Here is a 24,500-nt window from a genome sequence, read left to right on the forward strand (position 1 = left end):
GAACAACTGCTACAGTACATTAGCCAATGATAGTGCAATATGGCTGCTTTCAACTATTTAAGTAATACCTGGGGGATTGGATGAACGATTTTCGATAAAATCCAAAGACAGACAGACAGACTCCTTAGATAAATAAGAAATATTGCAAACGTTTTTTTTCCAAGTCAAGGTTCATATCTTTGCCATGACTTTGATGAGTCATCATTTTGTTGAGACGTCCCCTGGTAGGCTCCAAAAACAAAACGAGAAAAACTCTTTTAAATCAATGATGGACTGCTGATGATAATTTCAATAACAAGTTATTGAATACTCGTTTGTTAAACTTCTTTTGATCTGAAGTGTAGATGAGTGTGTGATTCTTTATTCATGTTGACACAGGGATGTTGTGCACCATGGAATCATTTACCTTGTGCGTCACCATGGAAACCTGCATACCTGTACCTGTTGATGCCTCTCTGTGTGAGGACGGTGTGTACTGTGGCTGGGAACAGACATTCAGTCACTGATGAGATGCTTTTATTCAGAGCCACTCTAAAACATTACCCAGCAGCATCATTTCTCAGATCCAACGCAAATCAGATTCTCTTAGCGTCAGTTTATTATAATTTGAATACACATTTGAATGTTTGACTACGTAATATGTTCTTCAGTCAAACATCTCATAAGTAACCTTTGCTTTCTCTACTTTAACCTCCGACATATGTACGTTCACAAAGAGGTGTTTTTTATCACTATTTTTCAAATGCTTTTGTTTTCGAAAACTCAACCTAATCTTCCCTCTCTCCCAACAGGCTGTAAAATGCATTCAACCCTCCTATTGCCTTCGTTTCCCCCCCTTACTTTGGTGTTCGCGGTCAAATTTGACCGGTCCTGTTTTAACTGCTATTATATTAACACAAACACCATTAATCATCACCAAATTTCATTTAACACCCTTTCAAACTGTAAATATTGTATCAGACTACTGGTATACATGAACAACTGCAGTATATACAAAGAATAGACACTGAACATGTATTGCGTGTGCTAGGTGTGATCCATGTGGGGGGATTGGGCACATCTAGAGTGTGTGGGTGTTTGTGTGTGTGTTTTATCTGATCCGGATGGTTACTAATTACTTTTCTTTTTGACCGGGAACATCATGGGTGTTACAAAGTTGACTAAATCATCCAAAATTCAATGGAAGTGGTGATCAGCAATTGTATATGTTCAAATGTCTACTGTGAAGGATATCATAAAGCCTTAATGCAATCGAATGTAAAACAAAAAAGTTATGATTGATGAAAGTAGTAAATCGGTCAGATTTGACCCGAAGACAACAGGAGGGTTAAATTATACTTTCAAATTAAGTGGGAAGAAATTAGTCAGACATATAAGTGATATTGCTTTGACTCCATTCTGTGAAGGGGTAACAGGTTTGCTACCCCAGCAAAGAGCCTCGCAGAGTTTGTGTCAGTGCTTCTCTTTCTGTTTATTCAATACCTTTATATTCCTATAGGATCAGCACATCATTTTTGACCTGGATACAACTGTTATTTGAAAGGAAAACTTCACTGTCAAAATTAGACTTTTATTTACTTTTTAAAACACACACACCCTGTTACCTTGACCTTCTTGAAGAAAACTTCCATTCTCCATCTTTATCTTAAAGAAGTAAATGGGTGCTCTGTTTAACAATAGCAAAACTGTCTTAAAAAATCTCAAACTCGTGCAGGATAGTCTAAGTCTCATTCATCCAGTCGAATGTTCATTGGTTCATAAACTCATGCATTTACAAAGTTCATATTATTATTTGTATGGAGTAAGGCCTCAGGGAAAGAGTGTTTTAAACTTAAACAAGGACATGGTCCTTCTAACTTTGAACTTATCATTCTGTCTATAAATTGTTTTGCTTTTCAAAAATCTAAACCTGTGCTCTGTGTGTAGTTCAGGTGGGGTGGGGTTCTGCAGATTTTCCAGATGTTGTGAGCCCAGCCAATCGTGACTTCCTAGAGAACTCAACCTAACAATAACTATCATCAGAACTCCCACTGATAAATGTGTATTCAGAGTCAGCAGACATTAGAATATAACTGCAGCTTGAGTCCATCACAGAAAGCAGCTGTTAGTCTGGAGGACTCTCATGATGCTCTTTCATCATCATGAGAGCTGGGAGCGGCTAAATACAGTAATCACACGCTGAGCTCTGATTGGGTTGATTATAATGAGCTCTACAGTTAAATTACAGTGTGAGCAGGAGATGTCTCTTTGTTTGGATTTGATGAGTTGTATTTAAATGCAGTCGATAACATGAGAACAGCAGAAAAAACAAGCAGTACATTTATTATTTATTCTTAAAATAAACGTGTTACCTCTGATCTCAGATCTTCAGCAGTTTGATTGACAGCTGAAGAGTATTATGTGTTGATGTCACCATGCACCACTTTGATTCTACTCTGACTCAATGCTTCCCTCATGTGGTGAACGTGAGTATGACATCATACAAACAAGTCATCAATTTGATTTTCTTTCTTTATTCTGTATATAATCTTATTTAAAACACATACTGTGTGTCATGGTGTGGACTCAGGAAGCCTCTATGTCTATAGAGACAGCTTACGTTGGGTCTGTTCATCAGATCTGAATAAACCTCATTTGATAGATACTCATTGTTGGGCGATGTTGACCACATTCACATATGAAGGGCAATGTCCACAGTGAATCCTTTAAAATCACGATGCTGGGCCCAGTGGGCTATAGCATTGCTCATCAGCCCAGACTCATTTATCCCTTGTGTGGTGTTCGGGTCAAAAAATGCACACCCGCCCATTAATGTCCTTCAAAAGAGGTTTGGGTCAATCTGACCCGGATACAATACCATGGCAGACAGACAGAGAAAAACACACAGAAACACACAAACTAAAGACACACACACACACACACACACACACACACACACACACACACACACACACACACACACACACACACACACACACACACACACACACACACACACACACACACACACACACACACACACACACACACAATTGTATGCATAGAGAAGCTGTTTGATCCTGTTTTCCCTTGATCTTTACCCTTTCTAGTGTGTACACAAAACTATCCTAGAACATTATAAACATTTTAGATCTTCCAGAAATGTATAAACCTTTTATATTTTCTCGCACTGTCCCCCTCGCACCTGCACGCCGGAGGAGGGACTAAACAGAGACATAACCTCACATTACAGTGTATAGTGCTACAATTATCCACCAGCAAAATCGCCAAAAGATATTCTGCTCAGACAGCCTTGGAGCTAATAATGGATGAGTGTAAGTGGAATGCATTAGAAGAACACGGTGAAGTGGAACCTTTCTGAAGATGAGGATAATGTGGAGGTAAACTCAGAATTTGACAGCGAATTGGAAGATGAACTTGACTCAGAGCCAGCTGCTGGAAGACCCCCACAGCCAGCCGCAAGAAGACCCCCACAGCCAGCCGCTCAAGGACCCCCACAGCCAGCCGCAAGAAGACCCCCACAGCCAGCCGCAAGAAGACCCCCACAGCCAGCTGCTGGAAGACCCCCACAGCCAGCCGCTTAAGGACCCCCACTGCCAGCCGATAGAATGGCAGTGACGCATGTTCATGACATCAAGTTATCATTCAAGCTTTTGATGCCAGAAGCAATGGAAAGAGTTGGATATTACAAATGTGAATGCATACTTTGGCATCCTTATTCTTGCAGGTGTGTATAGGTCATGAGGGGAGTCCACTGCGAGTCTGTGGGATGCTGAAACAGGGAGAGCCATTTTCAGGGCAACAATGTCTCTTGAGACTTTTCATATTTGTTCAAGGATCGTCAGGTTTGATGACAGGGAGACCAGACCTCCTAGACGACGGAGGGACAAGTTTGCAGCAATCCGCACAGTGTGGGACAAGTGGGTGCAGCGGACCCTTTCAGGCAGTACATTCCCTCCAAGCCAGCAAGGTATGGAATACAAATCTGGGCTGCCTGCGTTGCTGTATCATCCTATGCATGGAATATGCAAATGTATGCGGGGAATCCAGAGGGAGGAGTGCCTGAGAAAAACCAGGGGGCAAGAGTGGTGCTTGACATGGTGCAGGGCCTCAGTGGCCACAATGTCACTTGTGATAATTTGTTCACATCGCACAGCCTGTGACAAGAACTTCTCAGAAGAAAAGTCACAATGATTGGAACATTACGAAAAAACAAGACGGAGCTTCCCCCTCATCTTCTAACGGTGAAGAAAAGGCCAGTTCATTCCTCCGACTTTGTGTTCACAGACAACACTGCCCTGGTACCTACATACCAAACAAGGGCAGAAAAGTCATTCTCATGAGCACGTTACACAGAGATGCAAAGATCAGTGGCTGTGAGGACCGTAAGCCAGATATAATACTTGATTACAATGCCACCAAAGGAGGAGTAGATAACTTGGACAAGCTGCTGTCCTGCTACAGCTGCCAAATAAGGACCTTGAGGAGGCCACTTGTGATATTCTACAACATCCTGGATGTCTCTGCTTACACAACACGTTCTCACTCCCAACCCATCACATATTGACGGACGGTCAGGGCCCCTCCCCGTCACTCTATTACGGACAGATACCCCTTGGAAGTCAGTTTTCAACGGGCAGGGTGTCCCATTGACTTGCATAGAGCTCCCTGAACGTTGGTAATAGAGGAGTTGGGATCGCGGCGAAATGCTCTCCGCAGATCCATTCTCACAGCGTTTATCAACCTTTTTCTTACTCAATATCAAGCCACACCTATTGTTTTTACCTCTTTATTTTAATTGAATAATGTAGAACTTTTGTTGCCGTCAGTTAGGGGGAGAGTAGGGGCTCAGAATACTGAAATCTGTATTGTTTCATCGTTCTTTCCTTCTAATTTTGTATTATTTTCTAAACCACACACACTGTTATTTACTCAACAATAACACATAATTATCCTTGTGTTTATTTATTTGTTTGATTAATAAACACAAGTTGGAGTCCGTCAGGTTGCTTTAGAGAATTTTACACCCGGAAGTAAGTATTCTCTCCGCTTCGCTTGACAAACCCTGTGATAGTCCTAGAGTTGCTAAGCTCTGTGATTGGATGTTTGAGTGTGCGCCGAGGGTTACGCCGAGCGTCGAACAACACTTTCAAATGGGATGGAACCACGGCAGACTGTCTAAAACTGAATTTGAACGGGTCCACCCCGTCCATTTCAACATTTTAAGTGCTACTCAACTGGCTTTAGATTAGCCATTCCTTTATTAGTATATACAGTGGGGCAAAAAAGTATTTAGTCAGCCACCAATTTTGCAAGTTCTCCCACTTAAAAAGATGAGAGGCCTGTAATTTTCATCCTAGGTATACCTCAACTATGAGAGACAAAATGAGAAAAAAAAAATCCAGAAAATCACATTGTCTGATTTTTTAAATAATTTATTTGCAAATTATGGTGGAAAATAAGTATTTGGTCAATAACAAAAGTTAATCTCAATACTTTGTTATATACCCTTTGTTGGCAATGACAGAGGTCAAACGTTTTCTGTAAGTCTTCACAAGGTTTTCACACACTGTTGCTGGTATTTTGGCCCATTCCTCCATGCAGATCTCCTCTAGAGCAGTGATGTTTTGGGGCTGTCGCTGGGCAACACGGACTTTCAACTCCCTCCAAAGATTTTCTATGGGGTTGAGATCTGGAGACTGGCTAGGCCACTCCAGGACCTTGAAATGCTTCTTACGAAGCCACTCCTTTGTTGCCCGGGCGGTGTGTTTGGGATCATTGTCATGCTGAAAGACCCAGCCACGTTTCATCTTCAATGCCCTTGCTGATGGAAGGAGGTTGTCTCTCAAAATCTCACGATACATGGCCCCATTCATTCTTTCCTTTACACGGATCAGTCATCCTGGTCCCTTTGCAGAAAAACAGCCCCAAAGCATGATGTTTCCACCCCCATGTTTCACAGTAGGTATGGTGTTCTTTGGATGCAACTCAGCATTCTTTCTCCTCCAAACACGTGTAGTTGAGTTTTTAACAAAAAGTTCTATTTTGGTTTCATCTGACCATATGACATTCTCCCAATCCTCTTCTGGATCATCTAAATGCTCTCTAGCAAACTTCAGACGGGCCTGGACATGTACTGGCTTAAGCAGGGGGACACGTCTGGCACTGCAGGATTTGAGTCCCTGGCGGCGTAGTGTGTTACTGATTTTCAGAATAATATATATGATATGTTTTTTAATGATTGATCATGAAAGTGTTCTCAAAGCTGGTAAAGGTGCAGCTAGTTTGAATGACTTTGTATACTGTACTGCAGGGTAGCTTGTGGATTTACTCCAGGTGGGAACTAAAGTCTGATTTAACACTTGATTATATTTCACATCATTCATCCAAATCTGTAAAGTAACTAAAGGTATTAAATAAATGTAGTGGAGTAAAAGTACACCATGTACCTCTGAACTGTAGTGGGGTAGAAGAACAAAGTAGCAAAACATTGAAATAATTAAGTAAAATACAAGTAGCTCAAAATTGTACCCAAGTATAGTACTTGTTGAGTTTATGAACTTAGTTACTTTACACCAGTGGCTATAAAGATAGAGAGACAAAGCCTTGCACAGGGGCATGAAAATACATTTTTAAAATGTTCAACAGTGCTGCCAAAAATATAAACTGACTGCTACACAATTAAAATAAATTCCCCACACTTGTACCTATTTGCTGTAAAGGAAATATTCCCAGACGAGGAGATAACATACAACTATGGGGATCCTGCCTGGCCCTGGTGCTCAATAGTGAGGTTCTGTTCTCTTTAGGACATTGGCTTAACTGACAGGGAAAAAGTGTTGCATTGCTCTTCATAGTACTAACACTCAGCTCAGTTAAGCAGATTTGATTTATTTCAGCAAAAAAAATTGTACTGTTAACATTATTTTCTGAATTTCACCTGATTTAATACAAAATGAGTCAATAATGTTTTAAAGTCGTGCTTGTCTTTCACTTATTTACAGGAAGTATGTGGTGGGACCGAACTTCGTACAACTCCAAACACATCAGGGGACAAGATGGTAAGTTTCAATGTATTGTTTTTCCACACATTGTTGCGTGTCGCTGACTGGTATAGATTGAAGCTGTTTTACCAGGACTATCGTCTTGGTAAGGGGCTCCGTTTCCCCATACTTTGGGTCAAATTGCAACGGGTTAAATGTCATACTACACAGAAAGATAAAGGCCGTCTAGTCACAGGGTGTCTTGTAGGGACAGCAGTCCTTGTAAGGACAGATGATTTTACAACCTGTTGACATGACTAGACAATAGATCATTGCCTTCTTCCTTGGATGAGATATGCTGATGGCTGCTGCACACATAGCATGCCAACAGTCAATGTGTTAGTAGATTTTTATCAATTATTGCTCTGTGATAAATTGCTTTTGGGCCCTAACATGTTATATAGGGGCTAATAATGTATTTTTATTTTCCTTGCTGGCTAATGAATTGAATAAAGTCGTGTTAATGTTCAGATTTGTGTCACATTGATGGAAGTGAGTCAATAATGTTTTTAAGTCGTGCCTGTCTTTCACTTATTTACAGGAAGTATGTGGTGGGACACGAGAGGCTGGGACCAAACTTCGTACAACTCCAAACACATCAGTGGACAAGATGGTAAGTTTCAATGTATTGTTTTTCCACACATTGTTGCGTGTCGCTGACTGGTATAGATTGAAGCTGTTTTACCAGGACTATCGTCTTGGTAAGGGGGCTCCGTTTCCCCATACTTTGGGTCAAATTGAAACGGGTTAAATGTCATACTACACAGAAAGATAAAGGCCGTCTGGTCACAGGGTGTCTTGTAGGGACAGCTGTCCTTGTAAGGACAGATGATGTCAACAGGAGTTAAAAATGACAACATTGAAATGTTTCTGTATAATGTCATACTACACAGAAAGATAAAGGCCGTCTAGTCACAGGGTGTCCTGTAGGGACAGCATTCCTTGTAAGGACAGATGATTTTACAACCTGTGGACATGACTACACATTAGATCATTGCCTTCATCCAGCATGTGCACACCTCCATAACTGTTAACGGTCCCATGACATGGCCATTTCCACTGATCGATTTCGACTGATCCAACTCACATTGGTTTCTCATACAGCATCTCTGTATAGTATGTGTATTCACTCTCTGTCCTACACGCCTTGTTGGAACTCCTGCCCCCCCCCCCCCCCTCCCAGTGTGCGCTGATGTGTGTATATGTGTTACAATGGCGTTTGTTAGCAACCAGAAAGTGACACCAGGAATGACAAACAGATGAGAATGCTGCGTGGGGCCTGGGTCTGGGTCTGGTTTCAAAAACTGAACTAAAATTCAATTTGACTTGCTTTCTTCTTTGTTATATAGTGAAATGCACAATGATTCGATGTTAAAATAATGCTCAACAAATGTTACCAGTACATTTTTCTGGATAATGAAGAAAATACAAACTTGGTGTTCCTTTTTTGTTCAAAGGTGAAGGACATCTGCCTTTCCAGTAATGAAGGTTCCTTCTGTGATAAAGACTACATTCCCAAAACTGCGTCTAGCAGCGATGCATACAGCGCTGATGAAGACTGCCCACCTGACTATGAAGCAAATAACGATTGGAATCATCTCATTGCCACCATCAGGGATTCAAAGCCAACCCATGGTAAGACTGCACCAACAGTCTCTACAAAGAACTGTGTTGTACAACAAAACACGGCTGCTACTACCTCTGACACATTCCAACTTGATGAAGATTTCATCCCTGATGGGGCTTCCTGTTCTGATAATGAACCTACCACATACAATACTCAGAATCTTCCAAGGTTTAACACGACAGCTGTAACAGTCTCATTCTCTGAGAGGGCAATAATTAAGTGTGTTGCAAACCCCAAAGAATCTTCTTGCGCCCTCAAAAGTTATAACATTGAAAGGTGTGGTTGGAGGATCACCAGATGGTGGAATAACCCTGATTTTGAATCACAGCTTTCATGCGTCTTGGCTGCTCTCCACCAGTCTGTCACATGGCTGCTGGGTGACTTTATGTCATTCCTGGTGCTACAATTCAAGCAACTCAGCTTTGATGGATGGCATGTTACCAACCATCTTCCTCTGGATCACATTCCAGAGGTTTCCCATGGGGTTCAGGTCTGGAGATTGGGGTGGCCATGACAGGATCTGGTTCTGGTGATCCTCCAAACACACCTTGATTGACTTGGCTGTGTGGCATGGAGTATCGTCCTGCTGGAAAAAACAATCCTTTTTGTCAGAGCAGAAGGAAGCACGACTTGTTCCAGGAGAACCTTGTACGTGGTTCAATTCATGCGTCATTCACCAAATGTCACAGTGGGTGCGGGACACTGAGGCTTGTAGGGCCTCTCCAGGCCTCTGTCTAACCATAAGATGACCAGGTGTTGGACATTTGGTTGAGGATGGGTGATGATCTGGGGGGGCTTCAGCACGGCTGAATGTCTTTGTGAAGGACACATGAATTGAACGACGTACAAGTTTCTCCTGGAACAAATCGTGCTTCCTTCTGCTCTGACAATAAGTCTGACAATAAAGTCACCCAGCGGCCATGTGACAGACTGGTGGAGGGCAGCCAAACGCATGAAAGCTGTTTTTAAAAAATAATATGAATTTGTTTTCTTTGCATTATTTGAGGTCTGAAAACACTGCATCTTTTTTTGTTATTTTGACCAGTTGTAATTTTCTGCAAATAAATGCTCTAAATAATAATATTTGTATTTGAAATTTGGGAGAGATGTCGGTAGTAAATAGAATAAATCAAAAATGTAAATTTGACTTAAACACATACCTATAACTAGTAAAACCAGAGAAACTGATGATTTAGCAGTGGTAGCATTTTTTTGTAGAGCTGTATGTATTTGTACATAGATACACTTTTATTTTACCTTATTTTTCAAAGCATTTCATTTAAAAATGTATTAATAATAACAAATATATTTGGTAAAAGATGTTTTAGTTTTAAGTGAACAAATGTTGGTGATGAAAAAAGGTTTATTAAAAATGAGGTAAATGCTTAAATCCAAGCTGTTGAGTCTGTTGTCCTTTTTATTTGAAGAAATCCCATTACCTCTACAGTTTGAATCTGTGTCTAATATTCACTTTTGAGGCAAAACATATAAATTATGTCAGTATATTCAATTCTTTAGAGGTGACACAGTGGTTAGTGCGTGCGGCCCATGAAAGTTGTCTCCGCTGCCTACTAGGTGGGTTCGAATCCCAATCCCTCCGTAGCTTACATGCAATGTCTTATCCTCTGTCTTCCAACTTCACACTCTCTCTGGAATAATGGCACTCTGGTCAAAAACATCTTTAAAAAAAGAATTTGAAATATCTGCTAATTAAAAGTCCTTGTCAATTTTGTACACTCAACTGGTACAGAAATCCTGTAAAACAAAATATGCATTTGCAGGCCACACAATAGCAGCATCTTAGGGAGCTCATTCCTTTGTCATTGGTGAGAGATGTAGGGGCTCTTTCAACTCAGCTAAAACTGCAAGTGATTTAGACTGTTAACCAACAGAGAGCTGAAAAACTTTCCTGCTCCCTTTATTACAACCAGTCTAACATCAAGAATGCTTTTCTGTATGGTTAGAGAACTGTTAAATCTGGGTGGTTCACAAATAAGGTATTGTTCGGGTAGTGTGTGTGTAAAATGCCCAGTTATACCTGATGTCCTTATAACTAAGGTATTATTAGGTTAGTGTGTGTGTGTAAAATGTCCATTTATACCAGATGTCCTTATAACTAAGGCATTGTTAGGCTAGTGTGTGTGTGTGTGTGTGTGTGTGTGTGTGTGTGTGTGTGTGTGTGTGTGTGTGTGTGTGTGTGTGTGTGTGTGTGTGTGTGTGTGTGTGCGCGCGCGCCAGAGAGCCACATAATCTCATTCCTTGCAAAAGTTACGAAATGGATAACTGACATCGAAAATGCTGATTCACTCAACTTGACTCAAGTGGAAGGTCTGCCAGCCAAAGAAGGTGCATATGCAAATGAGGGCGGCGGCGGGGTGGACACTCACTCAACGAGGTCCATAACATCCAGCCACTCTTCCTCCTCCTCACTACGCATCAATGCTGAGGCAGAGAGATCAGCCTTATTGGCCAAAGCTTCTATGTTACAAGAAAAACATGCCATTGAAGAACAGGAACAAATGTTACAAAAAAAAAGAGAAGCACTAGAATTACACACAGAAATAGTAGCCACCACAGCCAAAATTAATTATCTTAAGGACAATGAATTAGCTTAGCCCTGTACAGGCTGAAGCAGCAGCTACCACGCTGATGGATGCAAAGCCAGATATTTCAGCTGATCCTTATGACAGAGGTGCTCCAGTTGTTAGGAGCAAGGCAGGCGCCCCACTTCACTTTCCCTTTTTTAATGTCCGTGAAGATAACACAAACAAATTTGCCTGATATTCATCATGAAGACAGCATTAATGATCAGCATCAGCCACAACCAACCTCAGTGCACAATATTCCACCTGTCATACCCCAAAACACAGAGCCAACTCTGCCACAAGGACAAGGCCCCCCTACGCCCAGCACAGCAAAGAATGACCACATGATTCAAATACTGGAAAATTAAAGCAGCTTGACGAGGATACTTGTGAAACAACAACTTCTCTCGACGCTGCCACAAGGAAATATTCCACCCTTTGATGGACACATCATGGAGTACAAGTCCTTTATTCACTCCTTTGAACATTGTATTGAAAACAAAACAGGCAACAACAGAGACAGGTTGCAGTTCCTTATCTAGTTTACCAGAGACCAAGCTCAGCGGCTAGTCAAAAGCTGTGAATACATGTCTCCAGACAGAGGCTATCAGAAAGCAAAACGTTTACTGAAGGAAAACTTTGGGAACGAATACCAACTCTCTTGTGCTTACCTGGAAAAAGCTCTATCCTGGCCCCTAGTTAAATCTGAAGATTCAAGGTCGCTGCAGGATTACGCCATGTTTCTAAGGAGTTGCTGCAACGCTATGGAGGAAATGGAGTACTTGGAGGAACTAGACACAGTGTCCAACATGAGAAGCATTGTGCTTAAGCTACCATACAATTTCAGGGAGAGATGGCGCAGCAAAGCTTACGCACTGCAAGAGGAGCGCAGTCGTAGAGTAAGGATTTTAGACCTTGTCTATTTCATTGAAAGGCAAGCTCGCATAGCAGCAGACCCAGTTTTTGGTGACCTTCAAGACCAGTCAGCTGCCAAAGGAAAGGTGGCTGTAAAGACTAGATTTCCTGTTAAGTCGCAGATCTCAAAGGCATATGACAGCAGTTTTGCCATGGGTGTCACTATTTCCCAAAAGAAAAGGAGCCTGGATCCTCCTGTCCCTTCTCAGGGTATCTGCAGGATTCATAGAGATGAATTTACTACCTTTTACTACCTTTTTTACTACCTCCACAATATTTTTTACTACCAACACGACATCAAGCAGCAGCCCTTTTTGGACTACTAATTATAAGGTATTAGTGTGACACTGTCACACCCGTCATACATATCAGGTACACTAATGTTTAATTGTGATCATTAAGTATTGTCATTGTCAATTGTGTTTTTTTTTGTAGTGTTGAGTTGACCCTTAGCCCTAATAAAGTGAGTAATAACCTTGACACTTCTTAAACACATATCACTTAACAACCATAAATATTAATAATAAAGTGTCACATCACACACACTTACTCACAAACACGCATTCTCTCACACACACACACACACACACACACACACACACACACACACACACACACACACACTTAAGCAGTTACTGGTGCGTATTAATAATGCGTATTAATGAAAAAAATTGAAAATCAATCAAATAAATAACTTTAATGAACAATATGCTCTGAGGACTACAGCTTTCAAAGATCTGCTTCAATATAACATTCACCATATTTAAACACAATAACGTGTGTGAGGAGTGCATGTATGCACATGTCTGTGGGTGCGCCTTTGTATGGATGTTGTTGTTGTTGCAATCTACATTGTATCTAAGTGAATCATTTAAAACAATAACTGTAGGGGTGTACGTGTGTGTGTGTTTGTGTGTGCGTGTGCCTGCATTCGTCTGTGGGTGTGCCTGTGTGCAGTTGTTGCAATCTACATTGTATCTAAGAGAAACATTTAAAACAATAACTGTGAGGGGTGTACAGTCACAGAAGTCTCAGTTGTGAGGACTTATCTTCAATTATTTTCTCCAATTTGCAGAGCTCTTCTTTTTTTTCTTTCTGCCTTCTGCGAAGGGTATTGGACTTGATTATCAGTTCAGCCATTTTGGACCCAGCCTTTCCCTCAGCCTGCTCGGCCAACTTGTCCGCGTCCTTTTCCAGTGAGTGACAAACACGGCGAAGTACCTCTTCCTGTCTTCTGAGGTCCAGAAGCTCCTCCTCCACTGCCTTCCTCCTCAGAGCATGGGCAGCACTCTCTCTCTTTTTCTTTTCACTTTCAAGGTACAGTCTGTACTGGGATCTAGCTGATGAGGCAGAGGCAAGGAGCTCCTTTGTGAGGGGCACTTTCAAAACACCACCACAACTGTTGATCCTGTCACAAACTAGTCTCAGTGATTCCAGTGTGCGGTCATGGAGATTGCATGTCTCTACCTCTTTGTTCACTGAAAATCCTCTTTCCACAGTGGCTTGGCCATGGGAAAGAAGGAGGAGACTCTGGCAAAACTGCAGCAAGTCAGGGTAAGGCCTGCTGAGGGTTGTGTAGAAGAACACATCAAGGCGGTCCTTCAGTGGCTTGAAAGCCAGGAAACGTTCATCCCGTCCTTCCAGAGAGGTCAACGATTCGAACTGTTGAATGATAACATCACCTACAATATTGACAAAAACATAATCATTAATGACATTTAAGTACATTTCAAAGTAGAACACCCTTAGAACATGGCCTTCATTTGAATGACCTTCCCTGTCCCTAGACATACTGTATTTTTTCTTACCAGCTGGAATGCCACCTGTCAATCTCTTTCCCTGAAGGAATGTCTGCACTACACTCTTCATTTGCTTGATGCACCACTCCGGTTCTTGGTGGATTTGTGTGGGATCAAGGCATGCAATGTGCCTAACCATTGGAACCTTTAGGGGGGATTTGTCTTGCAATTTCATGACAACCTTAACAAGGCACTGCAAACATTCTTTCCTGAAGGTTAGCAGAGAGAGCTCCCCTATCTTGCCTCCTGGTTTGCTCTGAAGGGCCTAACAAATAGAGAACATTAATGTTCATACAAGGATATTTATTTGTCACATATATAGAGATACTTGTGTAAAACCTGTGGGGAAAAGATGTTGGTTGTCTGCTCTCTGGGTGTGTGTGTGTGTGTGTGTGTGTGTGTGTGTGTGTGTGTGTGTGTGTGTGTGTGTGTGTGTGTGTGTGTGTGTGTGTGTGTGTGTGTGTGTGTGTGTGTGTGTGTGTGGGTGTGGGTGTGTTTGTGTGTGTGGGTGAGTGATGGGATATGTGAGTATAGTTCAGGATGAGTTCAGGATGCATAAACATTCACTGCTATGATTGGAAATTAAACTATGACAAGTTACACATTTAAAACAATCCTAACAATTTAACCAGAGTGAGAAAGAGGTTTGGTATATCCTCATGGCTGTGGTTCAGTTTAAGCCTCAATGCCAAAGGCCTGGTGGTGAAGACCACTGAAGTTTGAAAGATAACCATTAACAACCACACAATTACGATAGCTATATTGCTTACCACAGAGGTGGTTAAATAATGCCCAATGTTACTCATTCATTTTCTACCCTAATAGTTCGAAGTAACTATTTATTTGTGCCGACAGCACATTTCATGTATGACATTGAAAGTATCTGCAGTAATTACCTTGATGGCAGATTCAGCACCCAGGCCGATGTCCACATTTTTCAGAGCCACCCAGTTCTTCTCCTCAGACACCTGGATTGTGATAAGTTGCAGTGGGCTTCGGTCCTGTATAAGTTCCCTTTTAACAAATCGCCGCAGTAAAGCCTTAAAAGAACAACAAAAACTGTTAGCAATCAAGTCACACCTGTCAACTGATACAGTTTAATCACATTCAAATAAAGACAGTTACTCTACAGGAATTACATTTCTTACCATCAGGAGTTCTTTCAGATCTTTAGCAAAAAAGGGCAGCACAGGCTCGTCGGTCTGATATTTGGTCAGGAAGGGGTTGAAGCTTCGTGCAACTGACAAGAAGAACTGGAGCTTTGGAATTATCAAATTATCATCCCGTGCTGCCAAAATGATATCATATGACGCCGTGTTTGGGTTTGTCATCTTTTTCTTCTGAACAGCATCAACATATGTTAAAAGCACAGGCCAAATGTCGACAGCTCTCTCAGCCACAGGGACATTTTCCACCCATCTGTGGCCACAGAAAGATCGGGGAAAGGTAGAAGATCCTGTGGTGGCGGTGTAATCTTCTCTACGGGCAGGAACATTGTGGAAGATGTAGTGCATAGCTCGCAACAGTTTGTCTACCTGCCATGTTGCGAATCCTGCCTTCATGGCATTGTGGAGGGTGTGCAAGCCACAACTGCCAACACTGATGAGTTGTGCATCCCCATGAAGCTCTGAATGTTCGTTCTGAAGGAGCTTCAGCAGCTTGAAGTTGACATTTGGGCCATCCATACTGACAGACAGCAGGTGTCTCAAGTTGAGTTGTGCAACACATTCCTGTGAATTGTCACAAAAAACAAAGTAGACTAAATAAAATAGACAATAGATAGACAGTAAATACAGTGCCAGTAAGTATAAGTCAAACGTGTTTCCCCCTTTGTAGTACCAGTATGCATCTTTCAGAAATATTAACCAAATCCTTCATCAAAATGTGACCCTGCAAGGCGAAACCAGTCGCTTTGGTAAAATGTACAAAACTAAGTTATTGTTCTCATATGAACGGCCATAAACTAAGCTTTCCAACGATATGTATATTGAGGCTATTGCTAGAACAATCGTTAAGATAACTGTATCCAAAGTGGCATGGTTCTCCTGTCATGATAATGCTAGAAGAGGAGAAAATCACCTTTTTAAGCGGCGTTGACAAATGGTATGACTGCTAATGTGTTGCATCTTCACCGGGCTTAACAGTCAAAACGTATGTTTTTCCGTGATTTGTCCACGATATGAAATGATATGTAGACTGTATACTATATTTCTCAAAATAGCATTGAGCGCAAAGCGACTGATATCGCCTTGCAGGGTCACAAAACACACCCGACACACACGTCGTGTAGGCTAAAGCTTAGGCTAACTATGACATAAACATTTTCAAATGGGCATATAACGACAATAAGAAAGAACAAACAAGAAAATATCAACTCACTTTAATGCTTTGCAGCAAGTCTTCAGCCCTTGCATGTCCAAGAAACTGTGACCCAAAATATGAAGACGTCACGCGGTCATCTCTCCAGAACCGAACGTGAATATCCATTTGCTTCTTCTTGGCGGACTGGTTCAGAGACTCGTCAAACATGACAACATATGGCCCAGAAGCATTGATGCTATTTATAAGAAGCTTCTTAAAATGTGGAGCAATGCCAAATCCAAGGATATACGATGTCTTATCTTTGCCACAAACAAAACTTTTGGCTATGTCGGAGTCAGTGAACATGTTTTCGAACAATTCCCCAATGCCCTCATTCGAATTGAATGAATGATGGTTAGCTGCTGTGTTCAGGCACCAGAGAACCTCAGCCCTGAGGGCTGATGTTTGTGGCGGTAACGTCTGCTGTTTGGCTATCGCAGCCGTGGTGGTGCTGGTGGCACTGGTTTGCTGCCGAGGTGGTGCGACTGTTGCTGATAAGTTGGCATGATCTGCCGCGATCTGTGTGGTGCTGCTGCTAGCATCGCAAAACAACGAAATCGGCAGCTGTCCCCCCCTCACCCGAAGCCGCTGCTGGTGTATAGCCGATCCACTGTGGGACTTGATAGCAGTAATGCCGTTCCAGGTAACATTTATAGTTTTTTTGCAGACACTGCAAAATGCTTCACGGTCATTTCCTATGACGGGTTTAAGCCAGTCTTTATATAAGGGGTCATCAACCCATAATTGCGAAAACTTGCACTTCCCCATTTCACACTAAATTTGCTCGAATTTGCTAACATCAGAAAAAGTAGACTGCAACTGTGGCAAAAGGCGGCTCTGCTAACGTCAATTGTTGGAAAAAGGCGGAAAATGTTGTAAGCGTCGCTGATAGGCTATGAAGTCCACACAGGTTACCTCTACGTCATTGCTATCAACTACGCCTCACTCAGGTCCTGTTAGCACCGTATATATTTTTAAACTACGTAGGCTAGATGAAATTCAAACATGCAGACACAAATAATAAGCAAACAATGGAAACTCATTATATATTGAGGCAGAGTTTTAAAAAAATTACTACCAAGTCAAATTGCGTTTGTTACCTTTTACTACCTTTCAAGGGCCTTAATTTGGGTAGATTCTTTTTACTACCTTTTACTACCTTTTACTACCGCGCGGACACCCTGCTTCTGTAGGTGCAAGCACACATTGGAACGGTGTAAACAATTTTTGGAAGAAACACATAGGAACTAGGGGTGTCACGGTGTGAAATTTTCGGCTCACGGTTATTGTGACCAAAATTACCACGGTTTACGATATTATCTCGGTAATTTTTTTTTTTTTTAGTGTTAACATTAAGGTGACCAGGTACCGATCCGAAGACCTCGAACAACAACGTTGTTCCCCAAACATCCACATCCAACCTGGAGATGAGAGTACATGGAAATAGGGGGCATTCAGCAATGGGTTAAAAAGTAGAGTGTTTATTACAATATAATGTTAAAAATAAAAAAAAACTCTATGAGAAGTGCAGGATTCAACAATCATCAAGTTTGCGTATGAAGTCAAATACCTACATTAATTTATTACCTTAAAAGTGTAATGTTGATGCAGGTAAATGGTAAGTTTAGGTTATTAGGCAAGAAGCCAGTACTGTATGAGAACTAAGCTGTTTAGCGCCTTACAATGGCGTTTAGTAGTGCACTAGCTACCAACGAATAGAGCATGGCACCGCAGTAGGATGTATTTTAAAATGCTAGCAGTGGGCGTGCTTACACTGACATTTAATATCAAGGTTTAACATTTTAGACAATCGGGTATATCGTTGCATTATCCCTTGACCCAAAGTCAGAAGTAACTTAATCATTAATGTGTTTCACTGCACTATTTTCACTGTCTCATGGCATATCAAAGTTTAGCTATTCAACTTAGCTTAGAATGGCGTTTAGCGCCGATCTAAGAATGGTGAACACACGAGAGCAGGTGCATTTGCTAATGTAATGTAAATGATTATTATCAAGATTTAACATTATTGACAGTCGGATATAATTGTTACATTTCCCCTTTACCCGAAGGCAAAAGTTATTTCGAGCATTTCAGCTAAAACTATGTGTTAATATTAACAAATATACCTTGCACTGGCTGTGCAGCTGCGGGTGATGGTCTCGTAGATGAGTGAGCAAATTCGATGTGTTGCTCCCTTTCGCGGATACCTTCCGCCGGCATCTCCTGCACACGGGGGCACCGTCCTCCACCAGTTGCCCCTCTGAGTTTTTTAAATATCCAAAGTAGGACCACACTTCTGATCTTCTGCGCTTAGAAGGTGGAAAAATGGTACCATCGCGGCTTCCTTCTTCTGCTGCCATGCTTAAAGTGAGAGAGTGTGATAAAAGAACCTAGGACTAGTGGCGCCTGCGAACGTTCGAAAGTGTCACGTGTGTGGTGTAGAGCTCTAGTAACGCACATAGATAACATTATGTTTTGAAATGCAAAGTATTTAGCGCGGTAACAGTGTAATACAGTGTAACCGTGGGAGTTTTAGGGAAATGAAAGCTCTCCCGGTGTAACGGTGTGCGGTAATTTAACCCACCGACATAACACCGTGTTTTGAAATTCAGAAGGTTATCTCACCGTCAAAATATTTTAGCGCGGTTACCGTCTACACCGGTAACCGTGACACCCCTAATAGGAACAAGCTGAACTTTGGAAAGATCAAGGGCATATGCTTTGGCTGTCTCTCCACAGGCCACATTAGTAGAGACTGTAAACAACGCCTCACCTGTAGAGTTTGCAAGCAAGCCCACCCAAGTGCCCTGCACATCTATGTTAAAGATGGTCCGACTAAACAGACTGAAAGGCCCTCTGGCGTAGCAGGCAGAACCACAGCAGAGTTATGTTGCCACATAGGGGCCGGAGAACAAAATAATGTGCTGTCCATTGTCCCAGTGCAAGTTAAGGCAGTCAAGTCTTTCAAGTCTATGCCCTCCTGGACCCTGGTTCCACCGCTACCTTCTGCTCCGAAGCGTTGATGTCTAAACTCAACCTGAAAGGCAGAACAACACATATTCTGTTAAGCACAATGAATCAGAAAAAAATTGTGCCATCTCATGTCATACCTGGAATTGAAGTTTCAGCACTGGACAGCGAAAACTTCTTACCTCTTCCTGACGTTTTCACCCAGAGAGAAATGCCAGTCACCTCCAGTAGCATTCCCAACCAGAATGACTTAACGCAGTGGGCGCACAGATGTAGCGATTCATTTCAGACAGTTTGAAACGCGAGGGCCGTGATTGGTACGTGATCTGCCCTCGCTCAAGGGAAAACCTCCAGCTTGACTTGAGACCGCCCCCGTGATAGATAAATGTAATTATAATGAAGCCAGCTGCAATGGATCATTGATCCACCAGGGGGTGCAGTGGGGTTCCACACTGGAGCTCATGTGAAATAAAGTGAGATACAGTATGCTGGATGTACAGCGGAACTTTGTTAAGATCCATATGTCACGGATATCATACTCTGTGCTAAATAAGAGACATGTAATCATTTACAAAACATCATCATGTTGTTATTTAACAAAATAATGTTATTTAGTCGAAAAAAACCAACGGGAGGAAATGCAGCCCGGCTCTCGATTTTTAATCCTAATTTAATCATCATCTTCACCAGGATCATTTATGTTTATGTTCGCCGAATTGACATGAAATCACTGACACATATGAATATACTGTATTCAACTTCATTAAAACGTTATTAACGTGCCTAAACTCAGTAATTCACTAAAAATATGTATATTTTAATGGAGCCTCGTCGGCAGATCAGGATCCCAAAGCATGACGGCTGTTATTTTCCCCATAAGGAACAAGTCGCTGCAAATTATCCCGCTTATTACACGGCCACATTCTCAACAAAGTAACAACATGACTCCCAATATTAATTTAAATGCTTTTATGGATTTAGAAAATGTTTTTATTGATTTAAAAAATAGTTGTATGTATTGATTTAAATTGACATGCATCCGCTAAGAAAAATTGTCCGTTGTTACAGTTTTTTAAACAGTCTGAATGAAACGGCAGCTCTCAGCTGTGTATTTACACAACTAATGGCCCATCAACCACAGCTCTCTCCCCCCCCCCTCCCCCCCTGATCTTTCTTCTCCAGCAGCTAAATTAACTGTAGGTTACTCTGAGTGACCATAGACTGTATGTGACAAGCTCACAGTTAGTGACGTAACAACACCATAAAAGCTGGTGGATTGAAAGCAATACGGGAGGTAAAAATAACTAGAATAATTGTGATTTATTTATTGTGGCTTTTATGTTTTTAGGTATAAAATGTTATGTAATTCCAGCTTATAGTTCACCCTTCTCTAAAAGCCTTCAACAATGACAATATTCATAGTAATTTAATAAATCCTTCCAACACACATTGTAAAAAATAGCCTACTGTAAGTTAAGAAATCATTCCAATATGTACATCTTCTGATGTAAAAACAATAACATTATAAATAGTAACATAGCTGAACATGGTATTGCACATTTAGCTTTGAGTGTTACTGACCTGAGATGTTTTTATTACATGAATTAAGGTGACTGAGGCTTTTTAACATACAGGGATGCAAACTCATCAGGTATACAAAAGGTGACAAGGATCCGAGCCCCCGGCTCCCCCACCCCACGGAATGACAGAGGATTTTAGCAGTCAGAACAACTAAAGCAGCAGTGTTAATAATAACAGAAACGCCAAAGAGTCACATCTAATAGAAATATATAAAAGCATTTATTTTAATTTGTGTAGCAGTCAGTTTATAATTTTGGCAGCACTGTTGAGCATTTTGAAAATGTATTTTCATGCCTCTGTGCAAGGCTTAGTCTTTTTATCTTTATAGCCACATGGTGTAAAGTAACTAAGTTCATAAACTCAACAAGTACTATACTTGGGCACAATTTTGAGATACTTGTACTTTATTTAAGTATTTCAATGTTTTGCTACTTTGTTCTTCTACTCCACGACAGTTCAGAGGTACATGGTGTACTTTGACTCCACTCCATGTATTTAATACCTTTAGTTACTTTACAGATGTGGATTAATTAAGTGAAATATAATCAAGTGTTAAATCAGACTTTAGTTCCACCTGGAGTAAATCCACAAGCTACCCTGCAGTATACAAAGTCATTCAAACTAGCTGCACCTTTACCAGCTTTGAGAAGACTTTCATGATCAATCATTATAAAACATATCATATATATTATTCTGAAATGGACCAATCTGCACAATGACTACTTTTACTGTCGCTACTTTCACTATATTTTGATGAGAATACTTTTCTACTTTTACTTGAGGAACACTTTGAATGCAGGACTTTTACTGTAACAGAGTATTCCTACACTCTGGGACTATTACTTTTACTCAAGTACAAGATCTGAGTACTTCTACTTTTACTCAAGTGCAAGACCTGAGTACTTCTACTTTTACTCAAGTACAAGATCTGAGTACTTCTCCTTTTACTCAAGTACAAGATCTGTGTGCTTCTACTTTTACTCAAGTACAAGATCTGTGTGCTTCTACTTTTACTCATATACAAGATCTATGTGCTTCTACTTTTACTCAAGTACAAGATCTGAGTACTTCTACTTTTACTCAAGTACAATACATATATATATACTTATACCACCTCTGTTTATAGCCTATGAAAAAAACTATTAGAAATAGAAGGCTAAAGCTAACGTTAGCAGATAGTGACAATGTATGCTAGCTAGCTAGCTCAACGATTCTTTAAATAATATTGCCACAGAAAAACTTTTCAGTTCACATCACGCTCTGCCGCTCCGACAGGGAGCTCTGCTCTGAACACCTGAACGGCCCGTTCTAACAGCTGTTCACCAGCGGTCCAGTCTGTGCCACAGTGACTCCGGACGCACAGTTAATATTAACGAACACACCCGTAGGCAGTAGTCGAGTTGAGGGGGGATGGGGGGGGATGGCATCCTCCTTAGGTATTAAAATGGTCAAAACCATCCCCCTTATGAAACGGCCATCCCCCCTTCCCATCCCCTGTTATTTGATCAATTAATGTGGAAATATTGCCAATGTTTAATTTTCAACATTCTACATTTTATATGTGCACGTCACGTGCCCCTCGTCCACATTATTTTAGCCGCTAAAATACTGTGGACGAGGGGCTCGTGCACATATCACGATCACGAAATTGATGTCAAGTCAGTCAGCGTCAACGATAGCAGCGCAGCCTGTGCAAGCATCATGGCCAGTAAGCGACAAGGACAGCTTGACCTGAGGGACTACTTCGGCTTTAAGAGGACAAAAAGTACCACTGAAGGTAAGTCAAGAATACTTTTGATATGTCACCAAATGTGTAATCTCTGGACAGAGGCGATAACAACAGAGTTATAGTTTGGGAGCTTACGTTTTTTTTCTTGTTAACTAGCCTAACGCCAGGCAGCTAGTACTAGCTGCTATAGTAACCAACGTCAGGTTAGACCTTTCTTATATTCACAAAGTTAATGTCAGATTTGATTTATTTTTCACATGGAATATCTCGCAGGGTTTCCCACAGCTCTTTACTGCTTAGGCAACCGCATAAGCAACACACTTAACTAGCCTAGACATGTTCAGTCGGGGGAAAAAATTAAATGTAATTTAGGATGAGGCAGAGCAAGCTAGTGTACAAGCAGAGACGACAGGTGCAGAAGAACACAGAGAAGAACAGGTGTCGTTGACGGTTCCTGAAACAGCCGGTGAAGTTCAGTTAAGGATGGTAGATAGTCCAAGTTTGGGATTCTTCAGTATGAAAACTGGTTCCGAAAGAACCCATTTGAATTAAGGTTCCTGGAGGATCTTTAGGCTGATTTTGTGTATCAATTCGATGATCATGTATCCACTAGTGATTTAAGCACTTTGTTTGATAAGCTTTCCATTCATTTTAGTGAGATCATATAATATAAATTAAGTGTGAAAATTGCACCTTTAGTCACTGTGAGCGACCAAAATGTATTACTTAAAAAGCTTTAATGTGATGCATGCCTCCGAATCGTGTGATAGCGGCTTCTGGTGGTTGAATGTCATCGCTCTTATTTTATATGAAAAAAAAAACACAACTTGACAGTAGGCCTACTTCACTGTCTGCTCATTCTAACAAAAACCATAATGCCGTTGTTTTCTTCATATAGAGGATAATCATGGCGAGGAAGCAGGAAGAGAGCAGAGGAGACTAGAGCAGAGGAGACTAGAGCTGGAGAAGGAACAGGTTTGATATTTCTAAATAGACACTTTTCTTTTTCGAAGAGGGGGAAATGTAGCTAATCCTACCAAGGGGGGGTTTTAACAGATTTTATGTTTTTGTGGTAGAAAAAAGAAGAGAGGAGGAGGCAGAAGCAGAGGAGCCTAGAGCTGCAGAAGGAACAGGTTTGATCATTCTAAATAGACACTTTTCTTTTTCGAAGAGGGGAAATGTATCTTACCAAGTGGGGTTTTAACATAGATTTTATGTTTTTGTGGTAGAAAAAAGAAGAGAGGAGGAGGCAGAAGCAGGGCGAGATAGTGTCGATGATTCTGACCAAAATAACCAGGGAGATAATGAGCAAGATATCCCTGAATGCTGGACATCTACCAAGTTCAGGGAGAAAAAAAAGTATTATCCATGGCTAATATGTCAAAGCAAAAAACTTGGCTGCCTAACCTGCCAGAAAATGAAAGTGGTTGGGCCAAGTACAGGTGGGAGCAGCCAGTTGCATATTGCTGAGGAGTGGTCCAACGTTAAGGTTACAGCCTATGGTACAAACCGAGCAGCACAGCTGCAGTCTCTTCGTAAGAAAATACACAAGCATAAAATGTCAGACTATCACCAAGCAGCTGAGAAAACCATGGAAAAAGCAAAAGAAAAGACATTGGAAACATTGACTTCTGAAATGCAAAGGGATCACTTCTTAACTACTGATAGGGTATTTCGTACAGTTTACAAGATTGTGAAATCTGGAAGGCCTTTCACAGATCTACCGTCCGATATTGATCTGCAAGTCTTGAATGGACTAGACATGGGAAGAACTTTACATTCCGACTATTCCTGTGCAACAATCAGCCAACACATAGCAAATGAAATGCGAAAGAGAGTAGTTGGAAAGGTCCTTCAAAGTGGAACAAAACTTTCTGTTATGATAGA

The 24,500-nt window shown here is 41.2% G+C and overlaps 1 protein-coding gene across 2 annotated transcripts; it reads right to left on the bottom strand.

The window, feature by feature from the left end:
• Positions 1–12,852: 12,852 nt before the first annotated feature.
• Positions 12,853–17,510, bottom strand: LOC307021943 (uncharacterized protein). Of its 2 annotated transcripts, XM_079654487.1 has the most exons (4): positions 16,349–17,510; positions 15,118–15,699; positions 14,866–15,009; positions 12,853–13,852 (listed from the first exon to the last, which is right to left on the bottom strand). In XM_079654487.1, the coding sequence occupies exons 1-4, from the start codon at positions 17,096–17,098 to the stop codon at positions 13,820–13,822; spliced, it is 1,509 nt and encodes a 502-aa protein (XP_079510613.1). In that variant the 5' UTR covers positions 17,099–17,510; the 3' UTR covers positions 12,853–13,819. The 2 variants fall into 2 exon arrangements, with proteins under 2 accessions (XP_079510613.1, XP_079510612.1); XM_079654486.1 differs by lacking the exon at positions 12,853–13,852 and having other exon boundaries at positions 14,241–15,009.
• Between the last annotated feature and the right edge of the window lie 6,990 nt (positions 17,511–24,500).

This window comes from Notothenia rossii (genome assembly GCF_949606895.1).
Source record: "Notothenia rossii genome assembly, chromosome: 10".
Classification (NCBI taxonomy): Eukaryota; Metazoa; Chordata; class Actinopteri; order Perciformes; family Nototheniidae; genus Notothenia; species Notothenia rossii.